This window comes from Canis lupus, chromosome 37 (genome assembly GCF_003254725.2).
Source record: "Canis lupus dingo isolate Sandy chromosome 37, ASM325472v2, whole genome shotgun sequence".
Taxonomy (NCBI): Eukaryota; Metazoa; Chordata; class Mammalia; order Carnivora; family Canidae; genus Canis; species Canis lupus.
In genome coordinates this window covers 872,537-897,839 of record NC_064279.1, presented here as the reverse complement: position 1 = coordinate 897,839, position 25,303 = coordinate 872,537, and the positions used below count along the sequence as shown (strand labels likewise).

The 25,303-nt window shown below is 38.6% G+C and overlaps 1 protein-coding gene and 1 pseudogene across 20 annotated transcripts in view; one reads left to right on the top strand and one right to left on the bottom strand.

Annotated features, from left to right (window-relative positions):
- PMS1 (PMS1 homolog 1, mismatch repair system component) overlaps positions 1-25,303 on the bottom strand; it is a 206,473-nt gene that overhangs the window by 162,296 nt on the left and 18,874 nt on the right. For 10 of the 20 annotated variants that reach the window (XR_007408808.1, XM_049106509.1, XM_049106510.1 and 7 more), the window contains 3 exons: positions 22,061-22,212; positions 12,600-12,782; positions 1,712-1,814 (listed from right to left, as the gene is read on the bottom strand). Coding sequence is in view for 19 of the 20 variants with exons in the window: in XM_049106509.1 (XP_048962466.1) it covers positions 1,712-1,814; positions 12,600-12,782; positions 22,061-22,192 (418 nt within the window). In the remaining variant the exon portion in view is untranslated. The other 10 variants (XM_049106508.1, XM_049106521.1, XM_049106520.1 and 7 more) reach the window with 8 other exon arrangements.
- On the top strand, positions 20,287-20,926 carry LOC112656743 (chromobox protein homolog 3-like; annotated as a pseudogene).

The following is a 25,303-nucleotide window of genomic DNA, read 5'->3' as shown; positions in this document are numbered from 1 at the left end:
ATTGTTTCTCAAGATAAAAGGAATATGCTTTTTTATAAAAAGGTTCATTTATTGGCTGCAGAAATTCTTTATGCATACCTAATCTCAATGAAAGTAGAAGACAGGTCAGAAAAAAAAAGAAATCAATCAGCAAATGGGCAAAGATCAGAGGGATCCATATTTAAATATTGCTCTCTCACAGTTCCCATGGAGATGAACATAGGAAAGCATGAGGAGTATGAGTGATACAGAGTAACAGGCCATCCAGATTAGATTGGATACTACTAAGATAAAAATAAATACATTCAAGTTTTATAAGGTGACTAGATTACTTCAAAGTACTCTACTGGATAGCCACTCAAATATCTCCTAATGGTTTCTTAATGTGAACTCCTAAAAATTGGGGTTATTAGAGCATTTCTAGAAAGGGACCATATTAAAAAAATATGCTTTCTCTTTCCTAATCTTCAATACATAAAATAATCACAGTCTATTATTTTTAATTGAAATATGTACAGTATTATTATATATCAAATTAAACACCTACTAAATGAGCTCATTTTTATTAACTGAATAAATGAGAAAAAAGTGTTTTCTGAGGTGTTCTTATTAACTCTTTCCTTTATGTGGGTATAAAAATATTATTTCTTAATAAGCATAAATAATTAGTAACTAATTTGAAGATTTACAAAATAATAAAGTGAATCTGGTTATCAGTATTAAGATACAAGAAAATATATTTCAATGAAAAAATGGTAATCATTAAAAATATAAATCCAATACTTTAATGTTAAAATTAGGAGACTACAGAAAAAATATAGTACTTTAATAAATTACAACAGAAACACAAAATTAAAAAATGAATTTATAATACTAATTGGAAGAGAAGGGAAAACAGCAACAAAAAAACACAAGTTCCTTTCAGATCAAATAATTCTTTTGAACATGACTCTAAGGTCATATCTTCAACATTCTCCCAATTTTAAACATTCCATTATGAGAAGTTAGCAGTATGAAAAACATGAAGGGAGATGCATGAAACTCCTTGAGTTTTTCTTTTTCCTTATAATAGTAAGAGATTTTCTTTTGCCTTATAATAGTGGCAGAACTTAAAAATATAAGATGTCAATTAAAATGTGGTAAAATTACAAGTGTATAAAACACTATAGAAATGTATTACAAACAACAATAATTGATATATTTATTTGCTTCAAATAATACAGAAAGAAGAAGTAGGTGAGGGTATTAGATGAAACAGTATCAGCAATGAGTTGACAACTGCTGAAACTGAGCAATGGCAGACAATTCTATTGCACATACATTTGAAGTTTTCCACAAATAAATATATTTTAATTATTTATTTAATCATAGTATCTTGATGGTATGGTTTATTAGCAATGATTACCAAGTCAATGTTTTAGGCATTTCAATAAAATATCATCCTTCACATATAAAGAAGACACTAGTGATCCAACAATAGTAAAATAATTGCTCTTACAGTTTTTACAGAAGGGTAACTAATCCATAGTTTTGTCCTAAGTCTTTTACACAGTTCCTCTTGAGAACACCTCTAAGTATTTAAGAGATTGGTGACTAACATAAAGATTGAATATTCACTTGAAAGTAAACTAGGCTTTATCAAGACCAAACCTGAAGCAGTGCATTTAAGCAGTAACAGTATTTTAAAAATAAACAAAACATGAAAGGCAAAGATACATAGCTACTCTCTTACCTTGACCAAGATGTGAAGGTTTCTGAGAAATTATGTGGCCACTACCATCTAAAACATACTGGGTGCTAAAATTATCAGAAGCAGTTCTTGTAGTAATTAAAACCTGGAATATAAAAAAATATATATATTATTTTAGGTATTGCAGTGGTTTCATCATCAAATTAGATTATAGTAATTATACATTTACTTAAGATTGAAAAAAGTTTTACTTGTTAAGCTCTTATGACCACTTCTGTAATATTCCCTTAGTTATACTAATAATAGGGCACCATATATATATATATATATATATTTTTTTTTTATTTTACAGGGCAAAATATTTTTATTTTGAGCATTTAACTTTAGTTAAAATACTCATACACAAATCAGTATCTGAAATGACTATTTGTAATATATAACTTATATCTGTAAAACCAAGTATTTTATTTACATTAGAGAAACTTGCTTTTAAAAGACACCATATACTTGTTTTATAAAAATCCTTTTGTAAAAAGATAATTCCCTCCTTTTTCATATTCTGTATAAACCTGCACTTCAAGCTAAGTGAAATAAAAGTCAATCAGTGAAAGACAATTATCCTATGATCTCACTCATATGTGGAATTTAAAAAACAAAACAGAGGATCGTGGGGGAAAAGAGGAAAAAATAAAACAAGACAAAATCAGAGAAACAAATCATAAGAGACTCTTAATCATAGGGAACGAATAGGGTCCCTGGAGTGGGGAGAGGGGAGGGGATGGAGTAACTGAGTGATGGATATTAAGGAGGGCACGTGATGTGATGCACACTGGGTATTATTTAAGACTGATGAGGGGATCCCTGGGTGGCTCAGTGGTTTGGCACCTGCCTTTGGCCCAGGGTGCGATCCTGGAGTCCCAGAATCGAGTCCCACGTCAGGCTCCTGGCATGGAGCCTGCTTCTCCCTCTGCCTGTGTCTCTGCCTCTCTCTATCATGAATAAATAAATTTTAAAAAATCTTTAAAAAAAAAAAAAACTGATGAATCACTGATCTCAACCTCTGAAGCCAATAATATATATGTTAATCAACTGAATTTAAATAAAATTTTAAAAACTGCACTTGTCTTTCAAGCTAATGATTGGAAAGAACAAAATATATAAATCGTACACATTTATTTATGAATAATTTTTCTTAAAACCAACTTATGAATGATTTAAATGTAAATTTTCATTAATTGGAAAAAACTTTAGCTTGAAGACATGTATGTATAAGAAAGGATTTCACTGACCATAAAAATATCTCCTAAGATGTTAGGCACAGAAATATAAATTTAAGAAGTCTACATTTAGGGTGCTTGGGTGGCTCAGTCCGTCAAGCATCTGCCTTCAGCTCAGGTTCTGATCTCAGGGTTCTGGATGGCGCCAGCTTCAGGCTCCCTGCTTGGCGACAAGTCCGCTTGTCCCTCTCCCTCAGCCCCTGCCCCTGTCTGTGCTCTCTCTCTCTCAAATAAATGAAATATTTAAAAAAAAATAAGAATGTCTACATTATTCCGAGCTACCCTTACCTACAGCTTTTTGTTTACTTATTTTGTGAGATTAGCAAGAGAGTAAAACAATAGTAAATGAATGATTCCACTATCAGAAAATACCACACTTGGGGAGTGGGATGTTCTAAGAAAGCACAGTGGATTCAGAAAAAGGTAGCCTCCTCACACATTTTGGGAGCACCGATGACACAAAATTGGGAGCAGTATTTCTTGGCCATTCTTGTACTCAGCAGAGCCGACTGCGTAATTTAGGAAGAAGCCACAAAGATCCAGCTCCATTGCTGAGACTCATCTAGATTCAGGTGGATCTACAGAAGATTCGATGGTTCTGCTACCTCATCTTAACTGTGATCTGATTTGCAGTAGGCCATATGGCTAGAGAACATGAGGGTAACATACAGGAAATAGCAGTCACCCCAAAATGGCTTCTCTAGCTCACGGACTAGTATGATCTACTAGAGTCTCTCTGAGGGTAACGTCCATCAAACCCCTACCGGGGGCACTGCCTCAAGCTGCCATTTCTATAAAAACCTTTCTCCAAAAAAGCTGCACCTAAAACAAAGTTGTGAGCTTCCATATAATCTTAAAGAACTCTTCTGCTTCTTCTAAAAATATATTCCATGGTTCAAAAGTCATATCATTTTAAAAGTTTTCCTGATAACTAATCTTCATCTTCCCTGCTATATCCCAACTCTGTTCTGTCCGGTAATGATTTTTTTCTGGCCAAGCCTAAAACAAAAACTACAAAAAATTTATTTGCCTCTAATTTAATTATTCTATGATTATCTCTTTAAAAACAATCCTACGTTTATCCAACAGCTTCTCAAAAATGCCAAGGTCAACTGATTTCTATTTCTCCTCTCCAAAGGGCTAGCCACCTAGCCACCTAACCTAAAGTTGGTGTGATTGAGCAAAAGTAGCCCCGGAACTCTGAGTTCTAGTACTAACTATACCAGTGGCTTGTTAGATGGTCCTGAATAAACGATAACTCTATCACCTTTAAGGGGAGGGCAATGGTAAGATGAAAATGATGCCAATACTTTGTTAAGGTTACATGGCTTTTTGTTTTAACTACTCTCAAAGCATTTTATAGTTATCAGCTTCTTCATCCTTTAAACATGTTAAAAATGAACATCCTCCAACCTAGATGAATAAACTGATATACTAAAACGGAAAATAGGATCTTAGTGGTTATACTGCAGTATTTGTAAGAAAGCAAAAAATAGAATATATTATTTTCTAACATTAATTTTTTTAAAAATTAGAATGTGTAGGGTGCGATGAAAATCTATTTCAATAGGAAATGCTTTGCAATTCATTGTGAAAGACAGTGAAGGATAAGACAGAAGCATGTTTCACAAATTCATGAAATACAATGTGTTCCTCAGAGGAAGGAATCGTATTTCAAGAGTTCATTTCATCATATGACCCTGTGTCCTGGGCAGGAAACCTTTTTTTGGACCAGGCACAAGCTTAGAACGTGCTAGTTCAGCAGCAGCTAACATACTAGAGCCTGTAGTAACTCTACCATCAGATGCATCTCCAATATTACAGATTATTACTTGTGCTTCTTACTAGAGACATTAATGAATTGTGGCAGAATCAATCTAGTGGTCAAGAGAACTAAATAAATTTATTCTAAGAATTTTAAAAGGAGTTTATTTTAAAACGTAAAGTTTTTAGAAGTTCTCAGAGAACCTTACAGATTATATATCAATTATTAAAAACTGACTTTTTGGTCCAGTTATTGAATTTCAAGGAATTTTAATACTAACACCAAGTTACATTACATACTAGCATTTGAACTTTAAATAAGTGTAATTTTTTCAATGTTTTAGATAAAACTAAATTTAAAACTTAGGATACATCCTGTTAATTCATGCAAAAATCTTGTCTTGACAAAAATTCATTTAGGGTAATTATACTAAAGTTTTTTACTTTTTGGCTGACTTATGGATGAATACTTTGCCAAAGAAATAGGAAACTGAAAACTAAGGTAAATGGTCTTCATGATTCAGCTGAAATATTAATTTTACCTGGATCACTGACGTGTCTTTTTCTTTCGGTGTGTGAATATGCCTGCCTACGCATCCTTGTACACTACTATAAGAGCTCTGACTTCAGAACCTTCTTCTGGATAATTCACCGTAAGACACTAACTCTTGGCTCTGGCTTTTCTCCTTTCCACAGAGTTCTATTACCTGTGAAGAGGCTGCACTTAGAAAGCAGGATACCCCACTGCTTCGAAAACTCCTTTGCCTATTCTAATTAAAGCTTTACCACCATGGCTTTAAAGAACACAGGAGGTACCCTACACTAAGGAACAGGAGGGAGAAACTATCAAAATGATGCTAGGGGCTTCCTCCTACCTTTTTACAGCTATGGCAGCCCACAAATAAGGAAGTCCCAACTTTCAATTTCAAAACAGAAGGACAAAGCTTCTCATTCCACCCCCTTTAAGCCATGGAGGTTTAATAGAATGTAAAACAAAAACAAACATGCTTATCATGTAATCTCATCACAAAATTATGTATAATGAACTTGATAGATCAGAATAATACCCAGCACATTGTAGCCACTTAAAAGGTGGATGAATGAATCAGTCAACATGAATGTTATGCAGAGAATGGCTCTGTTACTTTTTCAGAGGGAAAAACAAGAGAAAATAATAAACTTATACTACAGAATAAAGACCTTTTATGTGAAATAGAAGGAATTTACCTAGGAATGTCTATTATTAGAAAGGATTTCCCAAAAATGGTGAATAGTCTGCACAAACTTTGAAAAGTAAGGTGAAATACTGCCTGCCAACAAAGAAATGAACAAGTCTGATGATTTTTATCAACTTGATAGAAGTGCATACTACTTTTCACATTCAAGTCCAGAGTGAAAATAACTTTCATCTATAGGGAACATGATTGTATCAAAAATACTTTCATATGTATTATTTCATTCGACCTTCAAATCATTATCACCCTCAATGACTTTCAGAAAAGTTAACCTGCTTTTTATGCCTTTGGCCAAGTCTCTTTTTCAAACACTTGGGAATGAGAATTAGATTAGGGTTCTGATTCTTTTTTCAGAGTTTGTTCTGATTTTAAGAGAACAAAACTGTTTGGTATTTCTCCTAAAACTAAGGTATAATTTAGCCTCCATTTAAAATCCAGTTGAGGGGGATCCCTGGGTGGCGCAGCGGTTTGGCGCCTGCCTTTGGCCCAGGGTGCGATCCTGGAGACCCGGGATCGAATCCCACGTTGGGCTCCCGGTGCATGGAGCCTGCTTCTCCCTCTGCCTATGTCTCTGCCTCTCTCTCTCTCTCTCTCTCTCTCTCTCTCTGTGTGACTATCATAAATAAATAAAAATTTAAAAAAATAAAATGAAATAAAATAAAATCCAGTTGAGGGAATCCCTGGGTGGCTTAGAAGTTTGGCGCCTGCCGTCAGCCCAGGGTGTGATCCTGGAGTCCCAGGATTGAGTCCCACATCGGGTTCCCTGTGTGGAGCCTGCTTCTCCTTCTGCCTGCGTCTCTGCCTGCCTCTCTCTCTCATTCTCTCTGTGTGTATGTGTGTGTCTTTCATAGATAAATAAATAAAATCTTAAAAAAAAAATAATCCAGTTGAAAAAATCTTATGACTTTCTTAAACATTTCTTTGGAAGGGAAAAAGATCATTTTTAATACAATGTATGTAAAAAGTCAACCTAAAAGAAATACCTTTTTTACATGTTTTATTATGTGGTAAGAATATATACAAAATCTTCACAAAAATTTTACAAACAGGTCAAAACAGAATTTTCACTATCTCTAGCTCATTCCAGTCAGTATCACTGCTCTATAAATAACAAATTTCAAGAGAAGTTACACTTGATGATGTGATTTTAAAGAAAATCATATCAATTCGTGTCTGATAACATCTATTATAAATTAGGAAAGCAGTAATTCCACTTTTAAATCCCAACAGGATACTCCGTGGGTATAAAAACATTTTACTCCTTTGTACTAGTTAATTCTAAGACTGGAAGTCATTTTAGGGGTGGCTGGGTGGCTCAGTTGGCTTACGGTCTGCCTTGGGCTCGGGTCACGATCTCAGGGACTTGGTATTAAGCCCCACAGTGGGCTCCCTGCTGAGTGGGGAGTTTGATTCTCCCTCTGCTCCTCCCCCTACTTGTTCTCTATCTCAAATAAACAAACAAACAAATAAATACATAAAATCTAAAAATAAAACAAAACTGGAAGTCATCTTAAAATTGACAAATTAGGAAAGATGCCCATTCTTCTAAAGTATATCAATAAAGAATATAGAGTTAGATGTGTTTTAAATTCCTCCAGCCAATTTTGCTAAGAGGCTACTTAATTTTTTTTATAATTAAAATTAATATCTTTAAAGTAATCTAATAAAAATAATTTCAACAATCAGAATTTTGGATGATAGCTGTTTAGCAATATGACAAAATTATATTCCAGTTACATATCATCAATCTACTGTTTCTGAGATGATTTACATCAATATGACTTTAAATTTATCTGCATCAGTTAGTCTTGGCAGATAAAATAACCAAACCACTAATTTTTATTATGTAGATGTAATCTCTGCCCAAAGATTTTCAAGATAAATTGGAGTCTTTAAAATAAACATGCAACTTTGTTGTTGTTGTTGTTTTTTAAGATTTTATCTATTTGAGAGACAGTGAGTGAGAGGGAGAGAGAAAGGGAGAAATAATTTGAAGCAGACTGCACTGAGCACAGACTCCAATGCAGGGCTTCATCCCACAGCTGTGAGAACATGACTTGAGCTGAAACCAACAGTCTGAGCCACCCCAAAAATGCAACTTCTATATATATGAAATTTGTTCTGAGTGAAAAATATTCCTCAAATTTAAAAATGAATTTTTCTCCCCAAAAAGTACTCATTAACAGTAATTCCTAAATAACAATTTTTTAAAATCTAACTGACCTTACAGTATTTCTGAAATACTATTCAGAATCCTCCCACCTAAGTTTCAACTTGACTACTCCTTGATACCATCTATTGAACTTACCACTGAGGCCTGAGTATATTCATTATTTTAATAAGAGGTATTTCTAAACTAATATATACCTCTCTAACCATACTGGTAAGAAGGCAGCATGACCTACTGTGAAAAGCTCATGATATTGGAATTGAGTTCTCGGTTTTGTCACATTAAATGACCCTATATAGATCACAATTTTTGTATTCCATTTACTACGCTGTGCACAGTTATTCTAAAGTAAACTACTTAGCACAGCACCCTGCATACAATTAAATAGTAGCGGACTGATTATTAGACTATGTTTCAAAGCTGGAGTACGAAGTCCTGGCATTTGGCATCACAAGACCCAAGTATCTTCATCAGTAATATGAGGAGACAACAATAGAAGACCTACATTTTACGGCGGCTGGCCCACAGCACAGATTGAGGGAAACCAGTGAGCAGGAAGTTCCCTGGGGACACTCCCAAGATCACTTGGGAGGAAAGAAAAGAAGTGGGGCTCTGCAGTCACAAACAAGAGCTCGGCTGACCTTTGGGGGGAGGGGGTCATCCTGGACTGCATGGCAGGGCAGAGTTGTTCTGGACTGGAACAGCACGCTTATAACCCCTCATCAGTCAGCCACTGGATGCAGCTGCTGTCCAGCTGAAGTGAGGGCAATCTCCAGACAGAGACTAAGCTTTGGGCAGTCAGTCACCAATACTTGGCAACTTGGGGAACAGGTACTCAGTCCCGACAGGGGAATCAGCAGTGAACCAGGGTCCACGACTACAGGATCCCTTCCAGTTCTAGACTTTTTGATACTGCTTTAGTTTTCAGAAAACAGTCAAACCCAAATCATAAAATCTGTGACAAAATAACATATACTTTAAGACTGCATTTAGATCAAGTTCAACAACAGGTGGAACTAATATATACTGACAGAAGTCAGAAAGCTGTTACCTATTGGGAGGCAGCATAGGAGAACTTTTGGGGGCTCACCACAGTATGTATCTTGACCTGGAGTACACATATGTAAAACATACACACGCATCTACGTGTGCTTTGGCCAAAGATTTACAAGAAAAGAGATTACATAAAATGCTGTTAATATTTCGTAAGATAAACACTTGACATTACAATGTGTAAACTGAACATAATTTTTAAAACATTTAGTTTTATATTATTCTGGTTGTTTGACAATTCCTTTATTCCTCTTGTAATTATGATAAATTATTTTAAGTATACTCATGGCATTTGAATCCCTCAAAAATGAAACAAAATATATCAAGAGGGCTTAAGTAATCAAAGAAAGAAACAAATAGAGAATACCACTAGACAGAGACTTGCAAAACTGCCATTTAAAATCAGAACTACAGCAAAGATTTGGATAAATCATATGGCTTATTACCATGAATTTTAAAAAAGTACTGTGCTGCCATCTAGTAGACAAAGCTGATAATAACCAATTTCAGTTCTGAAAGGTTATGAACATCTTATGGAAAATATAGAAATGCCTTTTGGTTTATTCTTATGTGGGGTGGTTTTTTTCCCCTGTAGATTCCACCTCTGAGTGAAAGGAGATACTGGCTTCCAATTATGAACTGAGTAAGTCACGGGGATAAAAGGCACAACATAAGGAATATAGTCAATGATACTATAATAGTGATATATATCAAGACATAAGCTACAGTTGGAGTGAACACAGCATAATGTATGAACTTGTCAAACTACTATGTTGTACATCTGACACTGCTGTGTCAACTACACTCAAATTAAAAAAAAAATTTTTGAAAACCCAGAAATGTTACATATTATTCAACAATACTCTTCCAAAATATATCCTAAAGACTACCAAGTTCGGACAACAGCTAAAAAAATCAAATAATTATGTTCTCAAATAAATTACATGATTTCCAAAATAGCTACCAAGAGTCCAATAAAAGTATGTGCTAGCACTGGGAGCTTCAGAAGTTCCCTGGCACAAATCTGAGCCCATTTAAAAAAACACACTTTCTATAAAACCCCAAGGCTGTAGTTTCCCAGATACAGTCTTTAGGGAGAAAGATGGGTGATGCCCAGTTAGCTGTACCCTCTACTTGTTTTTCCCCAAAATCTATATGAAGACTCACTGAACTCTAAATAAAGCAAGCGCTCAGACAGATAGTGAAGCACTGGGTATTCAAGATTTTGGATAGAGGTTTTAACCAGAATGCACTTAAGGAAGGACAAGGCCTTTTCTCCTTTAGCAGTGTCTGAACCTCTGGATTCTTTTTTTTTTTTTTTTTTTTTTTTTTAATGAGAAAGTGAGAGCTCATGCAAGTGTGTGCATGTGCACAGGCACGAGGGGGAAAGGAAAAGGGAGAGAAAATCTGAAGCAGACCCTCAGCTCAGCACAGAGCCCTATGCTGGGGCTCCATCTCAAGGCAGTAAGATCACGATGAGGCAAAATCAAGAGTCGGACTCAACCAACTGAGCCTCCCAGGAGACCCCTGAACATCTGGATCCTAACACACACGGGCCCCTAGTCTACATCTGTACTAGAAGTACAAACTTTCCCACTTTAAACTACATCTCCAACCCCCTATCCACAGTTTTTCTTCATGACTTAGGTATCACCTTACAGAGCTCCAAAAGAGAAAAGTGAATACTGAGCTGTGACTCTTTCCACAAAAAGTGGAGAAAACCTAAACTATGCCAGCACTCTAAGGGCACAAGAAAAGAGGGAAGATCATAATAAGCATGGAAAGTATATGACTGCTGGGGAGACAAAGATACTAAACAGACGTCCAAAGAAGGGATGAAGAGAGAGCAACAGTAGCTCATGTACATGCCACTTTTCTGGACAGTAAGTAAAGTCCCATCATTTAATTGTACCTGAGCATTCTCACCCAAATAGTCGGCCAGCTGAAGCAGAGATACGTAGCCAGTGGGCACACATGGTACACAGATACTGTCACACCATAAAACAGAGCCTAACACACAGAATAACATAGTATAACACAAACTAGTCCAGAGTAGTGAGTGACACACATGGAAATGAGCAGATCAAGGTTCTAGACAGGCTTTGCCACAAACTAGTTATGAAATCTAGTGCAGAGGCAGTGAAGTGTAATTAGTACTATGCCAACAAGTTGGTCAGGCACTGAGCTGAGTTTATAAACATTAAAGGCACCTAACCAGGGTCAGGAGAGCAAAGTTCTGGGACCCAGTCTGCCTCTAACTCGCTAGGGTTTAGATCAAGTCGATTCACATCTCTAGAGCCCAATCTATCTGTATTTACTAGAATGGCATTTCCGGGGTGGTTCCACACAGCACAACAAAAAAACAGTGATATGCTTATCAATACAAGGGTTTCATTGTCAAGTACACGCAGGGAAATGTTACTACCATAAACCATCAACCTGAGAGGTTCATGATGCACTTCAGTATAGGAAATCCTGAGAAGAGCTTACAATTAATGATTCAGTTTAATTTTATTTAATATGTTTTTTCCCAAGCCAGTGGGTCACTAAACTACTTTTTCCTTTTATAAATATCAACATTAGGGCAGCCCGGGTGGCTCAGCGGTTGAGCATCCGCCTTCAACCCAGGGCGTGATCCTGGGGTTCCAGGATCGAGTCCCATGTCGGGCTCCCTGCATGAGCCTGCTTCTCCCTCTGCCTGTGTCTTTGCCTCTCTCTCTGTGTCTCTCATGAATAAATAAAATCTTTAAAAAATATATATAAATATTAACATTATAAAACATAATTTGCCCTTCCTGAAAAAATCAGACAGAACTACCATGCGACCCAGCGATTCCACTTCTGCGTACATACACAGAAGAAGCAAAAGCGGAGACTTCAAAAGACATTTGCACACCCACATCCTCAGCAGCATTATGCACAAATGCCAAAGGGTGGAAACAACCCAAATGTCCGTCAACAGAAAAGGATAAATAAAACATGATTTGCATATTTATACATTACACATTTATACATCATTCAGCCTTAGGAAGGACGGAAGAAAATTCTGATACATGTTACAACATGCAGGAACCCTGAAGACAGTTTGCTAAATGAAATAGCCTGATGCGAAAGCACAGGTATTATATGATTCCATTAGTCAAATTCAGAGACAGGAGCAAAGAGGTTACAAGGGACAGGAGGTGGGGACTGACAATGGGGACCTAACTGTTTAACGGGCACAGAGTTTCAGTTTGGAATGAAGTAGTTCTGGCGATGGACGGCAGGGACAGCTTTGTGCACTTAAAGCCACTGAATTGTACACTTAAAAATGGTTTAAATGATAAATTTTGGGTTATGTATATTCTACACTCTTTGCCAAAACTGGGTTCATTTTCTCCTAATGCTACCTACCACTCTGTGATTATGAAAATCAATATAAATTACCTTACCTCAGCTACACAACAAATTGATCCCAAGGCTTCTCCACGAAAACCGTAAGTTGTCAAATTTTCAAGATCTTCATGACTATTTATTTTTGAAGTATAGTATTTTACTGCCATTACAGGTGCATCAATGGCCTTGATACCCTCACCATTGTCTCGTACCTCAATTTTATCAAATCCATAGTTCTCCTATAAAAAGTTAAAGAAACTTTTAGTATATAAAGACAGGAAACTGTTGTCAAAGAAATAGAAACACCAGAAAAATAATTGTGTCATTTATTTTTTATATAATCTTAATACTAAGAAATTAAGAGTTCAATATATTACTCAGTACTCAACAAGGTAAGTGTACTCTTAATCCCATCACCTATTTCTCCAAGTCCCACACCCACCTCCCCTCTGGTAATCATCAGTTTCTTCTCTGTAGTTAAGTCTATTTCTTGGTCTTTTTTTTTTTTTCCTTGCTCATTTGTTTTGCTTCTGAAAATCCACATGAATGAAATCATAGAGTATTTATCTTTCTCTGACTTATTTTGCTTAGCATTATATACTCTAGCTCCATCCACGCTTTTGCAAATGGCAAGATTGGCAAGATTTCATTTTCTTATGTTTGAATAATATTCTGTCACAAATATAACCACATCTTTATCCATTCATCTATAAATGTACTTTGAGGCTGCTTCCATAATTTGGCTGTTATAAATAATGCTGCTATAAACATACAAAGGCACATGTATCCCTTTGAGTAACTGTTTTTGTTTTCTTTGGTTACTCAGTATGTGATAAGTGAATCCTAAGGTAGTTCTATTTGTAACTTTTTGATGAACCTCCACACTGTTTTCCATGGCGGCTGCACCAACATCCCCACCAACAGGGCAAGTGGGTTCCTTTTTTCCATATCCTTGCCAACATTTGTTCCTTCTTAGTTTTTAGAATTTGTTCATTCTGGCAGGTGTGAGGTGATACCTCATTGCAGTTTTGATTTGCATTTCTCTGATGATGAATGATGTGAACATCGCATTTTTAAATTGGATTTAGGTCTTATGGTGGTGAGTTTTATCAGTCCTTAATATATTTTGGATAGTAACCATTTGCTGGGAATGTCATTTGCAAAGATCTCCCACTTGGGAGTTTTATTGTTTCCTTTGCTGTGCAGCAGCTTTTTATTGTGATGTAGTCCCACTAGTTTATTTATGCTTTTATTTCCCTTGTCTTGGGAGACATATCTAGAAAAATGTTGGTATGGTCAAAGCCAAATTACTGCCTGTGTGCTTTTCTAGGATTATGGTTCCAGGTCTCACATTTAAGTTAATCTACTTTGAGTATATTTTGTATGTTGTTAAGAAAGTGCTCTAGTTTCATTCTTTTGCGTGTTACTGTCCAGTTTTCCCAGCACCATTTGTTAAAGAGACTTTTTCCCATCACGTTTTTAACTCTTTTGTGGAACATTAACTAACCATTTAATTGTGGATTTAGTGCTAGGTTCTCTGTTCTGCCAGTACCATACTGCCTTAATTACTATAGCTTATAATGTAACTTGAAGTCTGGAATTGTGATACCTCCAGTTTTTTCTTTTTCAAGTTTGCTTTGGCTATTTCATGGTCTTTAGTGGTTCCATATAAATTTAGATTATTTTTTCTAGTTCTGCGTAAAATGCTGTTGGTATTTTGACAGGGATCGCATTAAATCTGTAGATGGCTTCAGGTAGCATAGATAATTTAACAATATTTGTTCTCCCAACCCAGGAGCATGGAATGTCTTTCCATTTCCTTGTATCACCTTCAATTTCTTTCATCAATGTTTTACAGTTTTCAGAGCACTGGTCTTTAAACTCCTTGGTTTTAAATTTATTCCTAGGTACTTTACTATTTTTGGTGCAGTTGTAAATGGGATTGTTTTTTAAATTTCTTTCTGCTGCTTCATTATTAGTATGTAGAAATGCAACAGATTTCTGTATATTGTGTATTGTGTGACCTTATTAAATTCATTTATCAATCTTAGTAGTTTCTTGGTGAAGTCTTCGGAGTTTTCTATATACAGTACCGTGTCATCTGCAAAAAGTGAAAGTTCTATTTTTTTTTAAACAATTTGGATGCCTTTTATTTCTTTTTGCTATATGACTGCTGTAGCTAAAAATTCCAATATGTTGAATAAGTGGTGGGAATAGACATCCTTGTCTTGTTCCTGATCTTAGGAAAAAGCTGTTTTTCACCACTATGTTAGCTGTAGATTTTTCATATATTCCTATACCATATGGATATATTCATATATCGAGGTATGTTCCCTCTAAATCTACTTTGGCAAGGGTTTTTATGAATAGATGTTGTACTTTGTCAAGTGCTCTTTCTGCATCTATTAAAATCAAAACAATCATATGGTTTATATCCTCTTATTGATGTATCATGTTGACTGATTTGCAAATATTGAAAAGCTTTTGCAACTCAGAAATGAATCTCACTTGATCATCATGAATGATTTTTTAATGTATTATTGGGTTTAGTTTGCTAATCTTCTGTTGAGAATTTTTGTATCAATGTTCATCAGAGATATTGGTCTGAGTTCTCTTTAATTGTGGTGTCTTTATCTGGCTTTGATATCAGGGTAATGCTGGCCTCATAGAATGAATTTGAAAATTTTCCTTCCCCTTCTATTTTGTAGAATAGTTTGAGAACAATAGGTCTGAACTCCTCGTAATATTATCCTTAATGTTTGTTAAAATTCGTAATTTTTTTTAATGTTGGGAATTTTTTTTGATTACTGATTCAATTTTGTTGCTGATAATCAGTCTGTTCAAATTTTCTCTATCTTCCTGTTTCAGTTTTTGGTAGTTTATATCTTTCTAGGAATTTATCCATCTCTTCTAAGTAGTCAAACTTGTTGGCATTTAACTTTTCCATAATATTCTCAGATAATCCTTTTTTATTTCTGTGGTGGTGTTATTTCTTTTCTTTCGTTTGTGATTTCATTTCAGTCCTTTTTTAATGAGTCTGACTACAGGTTCAACACTTTTGTTGATCTTTTCTAAAAAACCAGCTCCTGGTTTCACTGATCTATTAATTTTTTAGTTTCTATGTCATTTATTTCTGCTCTAGCTTTTATTATTTCCTTTCTCTTGGTTTTGAATTTGTTCTTTCTCTAGCTCCTTTTGGTGTAAGGTTAGGGTATTTGATATTTTCTTGCTTGAGATGGGCCTGTATTGCTATAAACTTCTCTCTTAAGGACACCTGGGTGGCTCAGCAGTTGAGCATCTGCCTTCGGCTCAGGGTGTGATCCCGGGATCCAGGATCAAGTCCCACGTTGGGCTCCCTGCATGGAGCCTGCTTCGCCCTCTGCCTCTGCCTGTGTCTCTCATGAATAGCTTAATTACTATAGCTTATAATGTAACTTGAAGTCTGGAATTGTGATACCTCCAGTTTTTTCTTTTTCAAGTTTGCTTTCGTTATTTCATGGTCTTTAATGGTTCCATATAAATTTAGATTATTTTTTCTAGTTCTGCGTAAAATGCTGTTGGTATTTTGACAGGGATCGCATTAAATCTGTAGATGGCTTCAGGTAGCATAGATATTTTAACAATATTTGTTCTCCCAACCCAGGAGCATGGAATGTCTTTCCATTTCCTTGTATCACCTTCAATTTCTTTCATTCAGAATAAATAAAACCTTAAAAACAACAAACCTCTCTTAGGTTCATTTTTGCTGCATCCCCAAAATTTTGTACTGCATTTTCATTTGTCTCCATATATTTTTTAATTCCTTGTTTGATTTCTTGGTTGATCCGTTCATTGCTTGGTAGCCTATTATTTAATTTCCATGTATTTGGGCTCTTTCCAGATTATTTCTTGTGATTGCTATGTAGTTTCATTACATTATGCTCAGAAAAGATGCAGAGTATGACTGATCTCTGTCAATTTGTTGAGACTTGTTCTGTGGCCTAATATGTGCTCTATTCTGGAGAACGATCCATGTGCACTTCAAAAGAATGTGTATTCTGTCTTAGGGTGGAATATTCCACATATATCTGTTAAATCCATCTGGTCCAACATGTCATTCAAAGCCACTATTTCCTTGTAGATTCTGTTTGGATTACCTGTTCACTGATGTAAATGGGATTTAGTTCCCTACTATTACTGTATAATTGTTTTGTTCCTTTCTGTTTATTATCAACTGTTTTATGCATCTGGGTGCTCTCAAAATTATTTATAATTATTGTCTTCTGGGTGGATTGTCCCCTTACGATTACATAGTGTCCTTTGTGCCTCTTGTTATGGCCTTTGTTTTAAAATCTGTTTTGTCCAATATAAGTATTGCTACCCCAGCTTTCTTGTGCTATACATTTGTATGAAAAATGTTTCTCTATCCCCCACCTTCAATCTGCAGGTGTTTTCAGGTCTGAAATGAGTCTCTTGTAGACATCATAGATGAGTCTTTTTTTTTTAAGATTTTATTTATTCATGAGAGAGAGAGAGAGAGAGAGAGAGGGGCAGAGACACAGGCAGAGGGAGAAGCAGGCTCCATGTAGGGAGCCTGACGTGGGATTTGATCCCTGGACTCCAGGATCACGCCCTGGGCTGAAGGCAGGCGCTCAACCACTGAGCCACCCAGGCATCCCTGTGTTCAAGAGAGTTTCAGTTTTTTTATCCATTCCATTACCCTATGTCTTTTGATTGGAGCATTTAGTCCATTTACCTTCAGAATAATAATTACTGCTATGTCTTTATTGCTATTTTGGTACTTGTTTTGTGGTTGTTTTTATGGCTCTTCTCTGGCCCTTTCTTCTTGCTCTCTTTCCAGGTATGCTGGCTTTAATGATATTCTGGGATTTCTTTATTTTTTGTGTATCTATTACTGGTTTTTGATTTATGGTTACCATTTAGTCTGTATATAACATCCTCCACATATAGCAGTCTATATTAAGTGGATAATTAAGTTTCAAGCCATTCTTTACTTCTCTCCCTACCATATAGGTATTTGGTGTTATATTTTACTTCCTTTTGTAAATCCCTTGACTGATTTTTACAGATACACTTATTTTTACTGCTTTAGTGCTTTCTACTTTTACTCCCACTTTTGCTCTTTCCTTTCCACTTGAAGAGTTCCCTTTAATTTTTCTTACAGGGCTGGTTTAGTGGTCAAGAACTCCTTTAGTTTTTGTTTGTCTGGGAAACCATCTCTCCTTCTATTCTACATGATCTCCTTGATGGATAGAATATTCTTGGCTGCACATTTTTTCTCTTTAGGACTTTGAATATATTGCGTTACTCCCTTTTGGCCAGCAAAGTTCCTGCTGAAAGATCCCTTGATAGCCTTATGGGGTTTCCTTCATATTTAACAGTCTTCTCTCACTGCTCTTAAAATTCTCTTTATCACTACTTTCTGCCACTCTAATTATTACATGTCTTGGTGTGTGCTTCCTTGGGTTGATTTTGTTGGGGCATCTCTGTGCCTCTTGGATATAGATCTCTGCTTCCTTCCTTAGAAGGAAGGAACGAACATTTTCAGCTATTATTTCTTTAAATAAATTTTCTTCCCCCTTCTCTCCGTCTTCTTCTTCTGGGATCCCTATAATACAAATGTTATTATGCTTCATGGGAGTTGCTGAGTTCCCTAAGTCTGTTCTCATTCTGTAGTTTTTTTTCTCTCACTCATTCAGCTTGATTACTTCCCATTAATCTGTGTTCCAGTTTGCTAATTTCCTCCTCTGCATCCTCTAGCCTGCTATTACTCCATCTAGTGCACTTTTCTTTTATTTATTTAAATTCAATTTAAATAATTAATTAATTATTAATTTAATAATTAATTAATTTAAATTAATAAAATTATTTTAAATAACTTAATTAATTTAATTTATTTAATTCGATTTAATCATTAGATTAAGATCTAATGTATTTTTAATTTCATTTACTGTGTTCTTCATACATGGTTCTTTTTCATCTCTTTGATCAGTGAGATCCTTAATCTCACTGATGTGCTCCACTCTTTTCTCAAGTCCAGGGAGTGTCTTTATGGTCATTACTTTAATATTACTTTTATGTTTCTCTTAGGTTTCTTGCTGTGGTTGGCCCTGTTATTTCATTTGGAGACAGGATATATGCCTCCTCATTGTGTCTAATTCTCTGTTTCTGTATGTTTGGCAAGTCATCTACGTGTCCTGCTTTTGAAAGTCCCAGTCTTGTGAAGGAGAAGTCCTATCAGCATCAGTATGCTGCATCAGTAGTGCAGCATCCCCTGTTCACCAAAACCTGGCACTTCAGGGGGTATCTCCTATATGTGTTGCATGCACCCTGCTATTGTGTCCTGGCCACTTCTTCCTTCACTGCAGTGCTCTGCAGAAACTCTGTCTACTACGGGCGATGTTTGGTCCCTGGCTGGGGTGGGCATGCAGTTTTAATGAGTGCTGGTCTGCTGCAAAATGAGACCTGCTGCCATTGCCGAATTGGGCCCCACAAAATGCATAGGATGGCAGAGTGGACTTGAAACGCTGGGACTGAGTCATACGTAAGTGGGAAGGGTGGATATATGGAAGTGTGGTGTTAGGGGTTGGGGGGTGGGCCTTGGTATAAGAAAATGTCAGTGGCTAATTCTTATAGGGTGGCTGTGTGTTCATGCTGGCAGGGGTATGGGAGAGGAATGGTGTCTTCTCACTCCTTTTTCCTTGGAGGAGTCCCTCAGTGATCCCTGCACTCTAGGACACACTCTGAAACTAGTACTCTCCCTCCCATTTTCAAACTGCTGCTTCTAAGCTGTAACTGAGGGCTATTTGTTGTGCTCTCTTTAAGGGTGGGGATTCAGCTTCCTATTGCCTGCCCTCCAGGTTCTCCCAGAATGGAGCCTGCTGATTTTTAAAATTCCAGGCTTCAAAACCTGCTTGCTTTAAGAATTCATCAAATTCAATCCCTCTGGCTTTCAAAGCCAAATATTATGATGATTTACCTTCCCTGTGCAGGTTCCCAAATGTGATACAGTCTTTCTCTCCTCTCTCCATGCCTGCAGCTTTCTCCCCTCCATGGACCATCATGGTTTGTTTCACTCCCGAATGCATTTCTGCCTTTTCTACTCCTTCATGTGGCCTTTTCTTTATCTTTAGCTATGGAGTTTGTTTTGCCAGACTTCAGGTCTTTTCTGGGTTATTTACACTGACGTTGAGTGTTATCGAGTTGTATCTATGACATGAGGTAAGCTCTTAATAAGCTTTCTATTGACTAGAAACCTTAGCAATAACAAAAAAAGTCATCTAACACATATTGTGTATATTATATATATTAATATACTACATTCTTACAATAAATTACATTTTAAAATAAAGTTATTAAGAACTCCTATGAAAGAGAAAATACATTTATAGTACTTGTACTATATTTACCAAAAACAAACAAACAAACAAACAAAAAAAACCCATGTCAAAATGGATTCATGCAGTCCATCCAAACCTGTGTTGTTCAAGGGCCAGATGTATATTTTTTTTTGAACAAATACAGCATTCATGTGGTATAGAACAGCAGTTCTCAGCATTAACTAGAAACCTGTTACAAATGCAAATTCTTGGGCCCCAAATAAAATCTGATATTCTAGGGCCTGGTAACTGTTTTAATAAACACTTTAATAAAGTGTTCTGATGCACCCAAATGTTATTAGAACCACTAGCATAGAGACCCAGGACCCGGGGTAGCTTGAAGGTGGTGAATAATAGCTCTTCAAGTCTGCAATAAAAAATGGCCCTCAGTAAAACTACATTGCAAAAAATGGGAAAGACACAGAATGGAAAGAAAAAAAGTAGAAGAGGCGGAGCTTGAAAAATTTGTGGTAGAAAAAGTACTGGACCACTGTGTAGTGAATGGGAAGGTGGAGTATTTCCTGAAGTGGAAGGGATTTACAGACGCTGACAGTACTTGGGAACCTGAAGAAAATTTAGATTGTCCAGAGTTAATTGAAGCATTTCTTAATTCCCAAAAAGCTGGTAAAGAAAAAGATGGTACTAACAGAAAATCTTTATCTGACAGTGAATCTGATGATAGCAAATCAAAGAAGAAAAGAGATGCTGCTGATAAAACAAGAGGCTTTGCCAGAAGTCTTGATCCTGAACGAATAATTGGTGCCATGGACAGCAGTGGAGAATTAATGTTTCTCATGAAATGGAAAGATTCAGATGAGGCAGACTCGGTGCTGGCAAAAGAGGCAAATATGAAGTGTCCTCAAATTGTAATTGCGTTTTATGAAGAGAGACTAACTTGGCATTCTTGTCCAAAAGATGAAGCTCAACAATTGTTTGTGTTGTTTTATATATATATATATATAATATATATATATATCTTTGTTTTTTGATTTGTTGGTGTGAAGAAATAATATTTCATTAGAAATAATATTCTAATGAAAATCAAGTTTGATATGTTTGTTTTGAAGTAGTGTTGGAGGAGTTGGGGTTTTTTGCATCTATAGCACTGGTTACTTTGAACAAATAAAAGCTTTCTGTAATTGTTTCCTTATCAGGAAAAAACAAAACAAAGTAAAACAAAACAAAACAAAAAACCCCACTAGCACAGAGCAAAGATCTTGAATAGGTTTTAGAAACAGAAAGACCTGAACTCTAATCTCAGATTCACTACTAATTACTAATTATAGGACTTTGGGCAAGTTATCAGAACCTTAATTATTGTAAAAGAAAAAAAGAAGTATAGTAGTAATTAAGAGTTTTTATAAGGAACAATTGCAACCACAAATGAATGTATATATATGCAAATACGTGCATTTTATATATAAACTGTATTTGTGTATATACGTGAAAAGGGTTTCTTTCCTACAACAATTTTTATCATTATTATTTCTAATGCTGTAATACTAAATGAAAATATCTGATAATTAGGAGATTACAAAAAAGTGTATTCCTATATTCACTCAATTTACTCACCATTTATGTACCAGGTACTGGGTAGGTATGGAGGACACAAAAATTAAAAAATATAGACCTTACCACTACAAGCTAGTAGTTTATAATAAGGAAGGTAGACATGCAAGCTAACTGTAACAAACTATCATTAAATGTCATAAATCATATTAACTCAATGACTTAATATACATCATTTAAGATTTTTTTTAATGTGAAAACTATGAGCCAACCAGGGATATAGTTTTGAAATTAGATTAGATGGAAAAGACAAAATGCAAATGAGCATAAGGCAAGTAAATATGAATAACCAAGAATAATTAGTAGAAAATAATAACAAATTAGATTCACGTTTTATATGATGGAGTCCTAAAGAATAAGTTTGCTTTTAAATTTTCCTTTAGTGTTACTGTAGTGCAGATCTAGATTAAAATTTATTTTTAAGAATTTACTCTTACAACAAAAAATGCAATATCCTAAAAATAATTTACTAATACAAAAAAAGAAGAGAAAGGTAATAGTTATAAGAAGAAATCATTTGCCCAGCCCTTTTTTGCTTTAAAGGTATTTGGCTTCTTAGGGACACTCACCAGTTTAACATCTATGCTTGTGGCACCTGCATCCAAAGAGTTTTCAAGGAGCTCTTTTACCACACTGACCACTGAAGTGATTATCTGAGAGCTTGAAAGGAGGCGCACTGTTGCTGCAGGCAACTGTTTCATTCTAGCTTTTAGTAGGGTAGCTAAAGATAAAATTAAGTTGAAAAAATAAAATTGTTAAACATTCCTAACAGATCTGATAGTGACAACAATAATCAACTGTAGCTCACATTAATGAGCTCCCCACTATGCTAGGCTCTCCTATAAGCACACATAGTATTAAATCATTTATTTCTTATAATATTCTTTAAAGTAGGTGGCATTATCACTTCCATTTTGTAAGATTGAGGCACAGAGAGGTTAGCTGGTAAATCATACTATGGTAATAAAGAAGAGTAAGAAAAACATTATACTATTAAACTCCAATGAGTATAATACATGACCCACCAGGGTAGGAATGACCAAGTGGTGCTGCCCCCTTGGGACGTGGAAAATATCAGGCAGCCATAAACCTTAATGGCAATCTCAAACATTAGTCATCTATATGTTTTTGATGAATTATAATGTCTTTTTTTCTAAGGTTTTATTTATTCATTCATGAGGGACACACACAGAGAGGCAGAGACACAGACAGAGGGAGAAGCAGGTTCCCTGCAGGGAGCCTGACGAGGCACTCGATCCCAGGACCCCGGGGTCTCGCCCTGGGCAGAAGGCAGATGCTCAACCGCTGAGCCCCCCAGGGGCCCCTGAACATAACTTATTATATAACACGGCATACACATGTTAAAGATCCCAGAATACTTGGCCCACACCAGGTTCCTCTAAACTCCAAAATGAACAGGCTCCCCACCCACCTTCTAATCCCCACCACCCCAGCAGTTAACCCATGGCCTGGAATCAGACCAGGCTTAGATTCAAGAGGTTTTCTGTCTTTGAGAATGCCAAGATCTAAGGAAAACACCGATCAAACTTTGGAGCAGAAACCCAGCATCATCTCACCTTTTACTCTTTCCAGACAATCTCATTACCCTCAACATTTTTGCCTCATTCTCTATAATCTCTTTTCCAAAATCTCCTGTATTTCCCTCAAATCCCCAATTTTGTCCCCATTCTGAGGTCAAGGCAGACCGCAGCACAAACTCTACGTTCACATACCTCCTACCTCCTCCAACCCCCATGTCCTCTGGTTTCTTAAAACGTTTGCGCCTCTGCCCACACTTTTTCCCCTAACTCCCAGGTCAAGGTCTCCTCTCTTAAGACCTTTCATCTTGTTTAACCAGTCCCCCTCAGGCATCTTGACCTTCAAAGCAAAAATAAAATCTTCCCTCCACCCTATTACCCCAATGATTATCTTCTCTTTTTCTTTCTCTCCCCGCCCCCCCTTTCTTTCTGAAGTCAAACTAGTCTAATCTATATCCCCGGGGTGCCAGGGTGGCTCAGTCAGAAGGGACCGCCTTCGGCTCAAGTCACGATGGCAGGGTCCCGGGATCAAGCCCGCATGGGGCTCCCTGCTCAGCAGGCGGTCTGCTTCTCCCTCTCCCTCTGCCCTTCCCCCCTGCTTGTGTCAATCTCTCTGTCTCCAATAAATGAAGAAAATCTTTAAAAATCAATCAATCTTGGGATGCTTGGGTGGCTCAGCGGTTAGCCCCTGCCTTCGGCTCAGGGCGTGACCCTGGAGACCCAGGATGAGTCCCACGTCGGGCTCCCTGCAGGGAATGGAGCCTGCTTCTCCCTCTGCCTGTGTCTCTGCCTCTGTCTCCCTCTGTGTCTCTCATAAATAAATATATAAAATCTTAAAAGAAAAAATCAGTCCATCAATCCACCAAGAGATCTCGGTCTTCCCACACTAAAATTTGCATTTCTCACAATCGCCGTCAAGGCTACTTAAAAACAAACGTTTATAAACCAGACTTTCTTCCTGCTGCCATCCCCGTGCCTTTGCTTCATTCTGCTCTTCTAGTGACTAGGAGCAAACACCTGCGTCGTCCTTGGCAGCAGCCCCGCCGAAGCCGCACCTCTAGCTCCTCGTGGTGCGGCCCGTCTGTGTCCGTGACGCGGGCTCAGGCCTAAGCCACCCGCGGCAGGGCCCTCCTCATCCGATCATTCCGATCACCGCGGCCCCCTCGCTTCGCGGCCCGCTCCCGCCGCCTCGCCCGCCCCCGCCCGGCCTTGCCTCCTCATCCTCAGGGGCCCTTCAGGTGCCGGCCCTGGAACGCCCTGCAGGACCCCGCCTCACACGCGCCCCGGCTCCTGCCCGAGCTCCCGTCCCCGCGGCTGCTGCCTCACGCCGGGGGCCGAAGCCCTTCGGACTCCCCGCGCCGCGTCGGCCTCCGCCACAAACGGGACTTCCGGGTGTTACAGGCTCGAGACCAAGAGGCGGAGGATCCCAAAGCTAGTGAGACCCGCACGGCCGCCGCCCGGAGACGCCGCCTGCCCGGCCCCACGCGCAGGCCAGCGACCCCGGCGCCTCGGGGCTGCCCGCCGAGGGCCGCGGCGTCTCCTCCCGCCGGCACCGGCCCCGGGACGCCGCTCGGCCCCGGGGCCCCCAACCTCAAGCGCGGATGCGTCTTCCCTACGCGGGGCCACCACGTGCCGTCGCCGGCTGCCGCCCTCCGCCGGGCCCGGGCACAGCAGCGTCCTCCGCACGCGCACGGCGGGCCACGCGGCCCAAGCGCCGGAACGTCCGCGACCGCTTCCCGGGGGGCGGGGCGCACCTGAAGGGCACCGTCCGCGGAGTCGGCCGCCCGCGGTCCCTGGGGACAAGCAGGCACCGCGCAGCCACCGGGAAAGGCGCTTCGGCGCCGAGAGCGGGACCGCGTGCGCCGCCCTGCGACCCCCGGGCCCCGGACTCCCCGACGGCCCTCCGCCGCGCAGCAAGGCCTCACTTCCGGAGGGCGGCCCGCCCGGCCCACGGCTTCTGGGAGGCGGGCAGCGGCACGGTTGGCCCCGCTGCGGCGGGAGGACGCGGCGCGGCCTGCCCGGAGCCCGGAGCCCGCGACCCGCGCGCGCCCACAGCCGGGCTCCGTCGGCTTCTCGCCCGCCGGCGGCGCGCTCACGCCGCAGCGGACAGGCCGACGGGAGGGGCTGCCGCGAGCGCCAGGGCGCCGGGACGGCGGCCGGGGAGGCCGCGACGCTACCTTGTGGCCCGCGCGGGCGGGCGGCGACCCTCCGGCGACTCGGCGACCCCGGCTGTGCCCCCCTGAGCCCCGCCCCCTGGGCCCTGGGCCCCGCCCC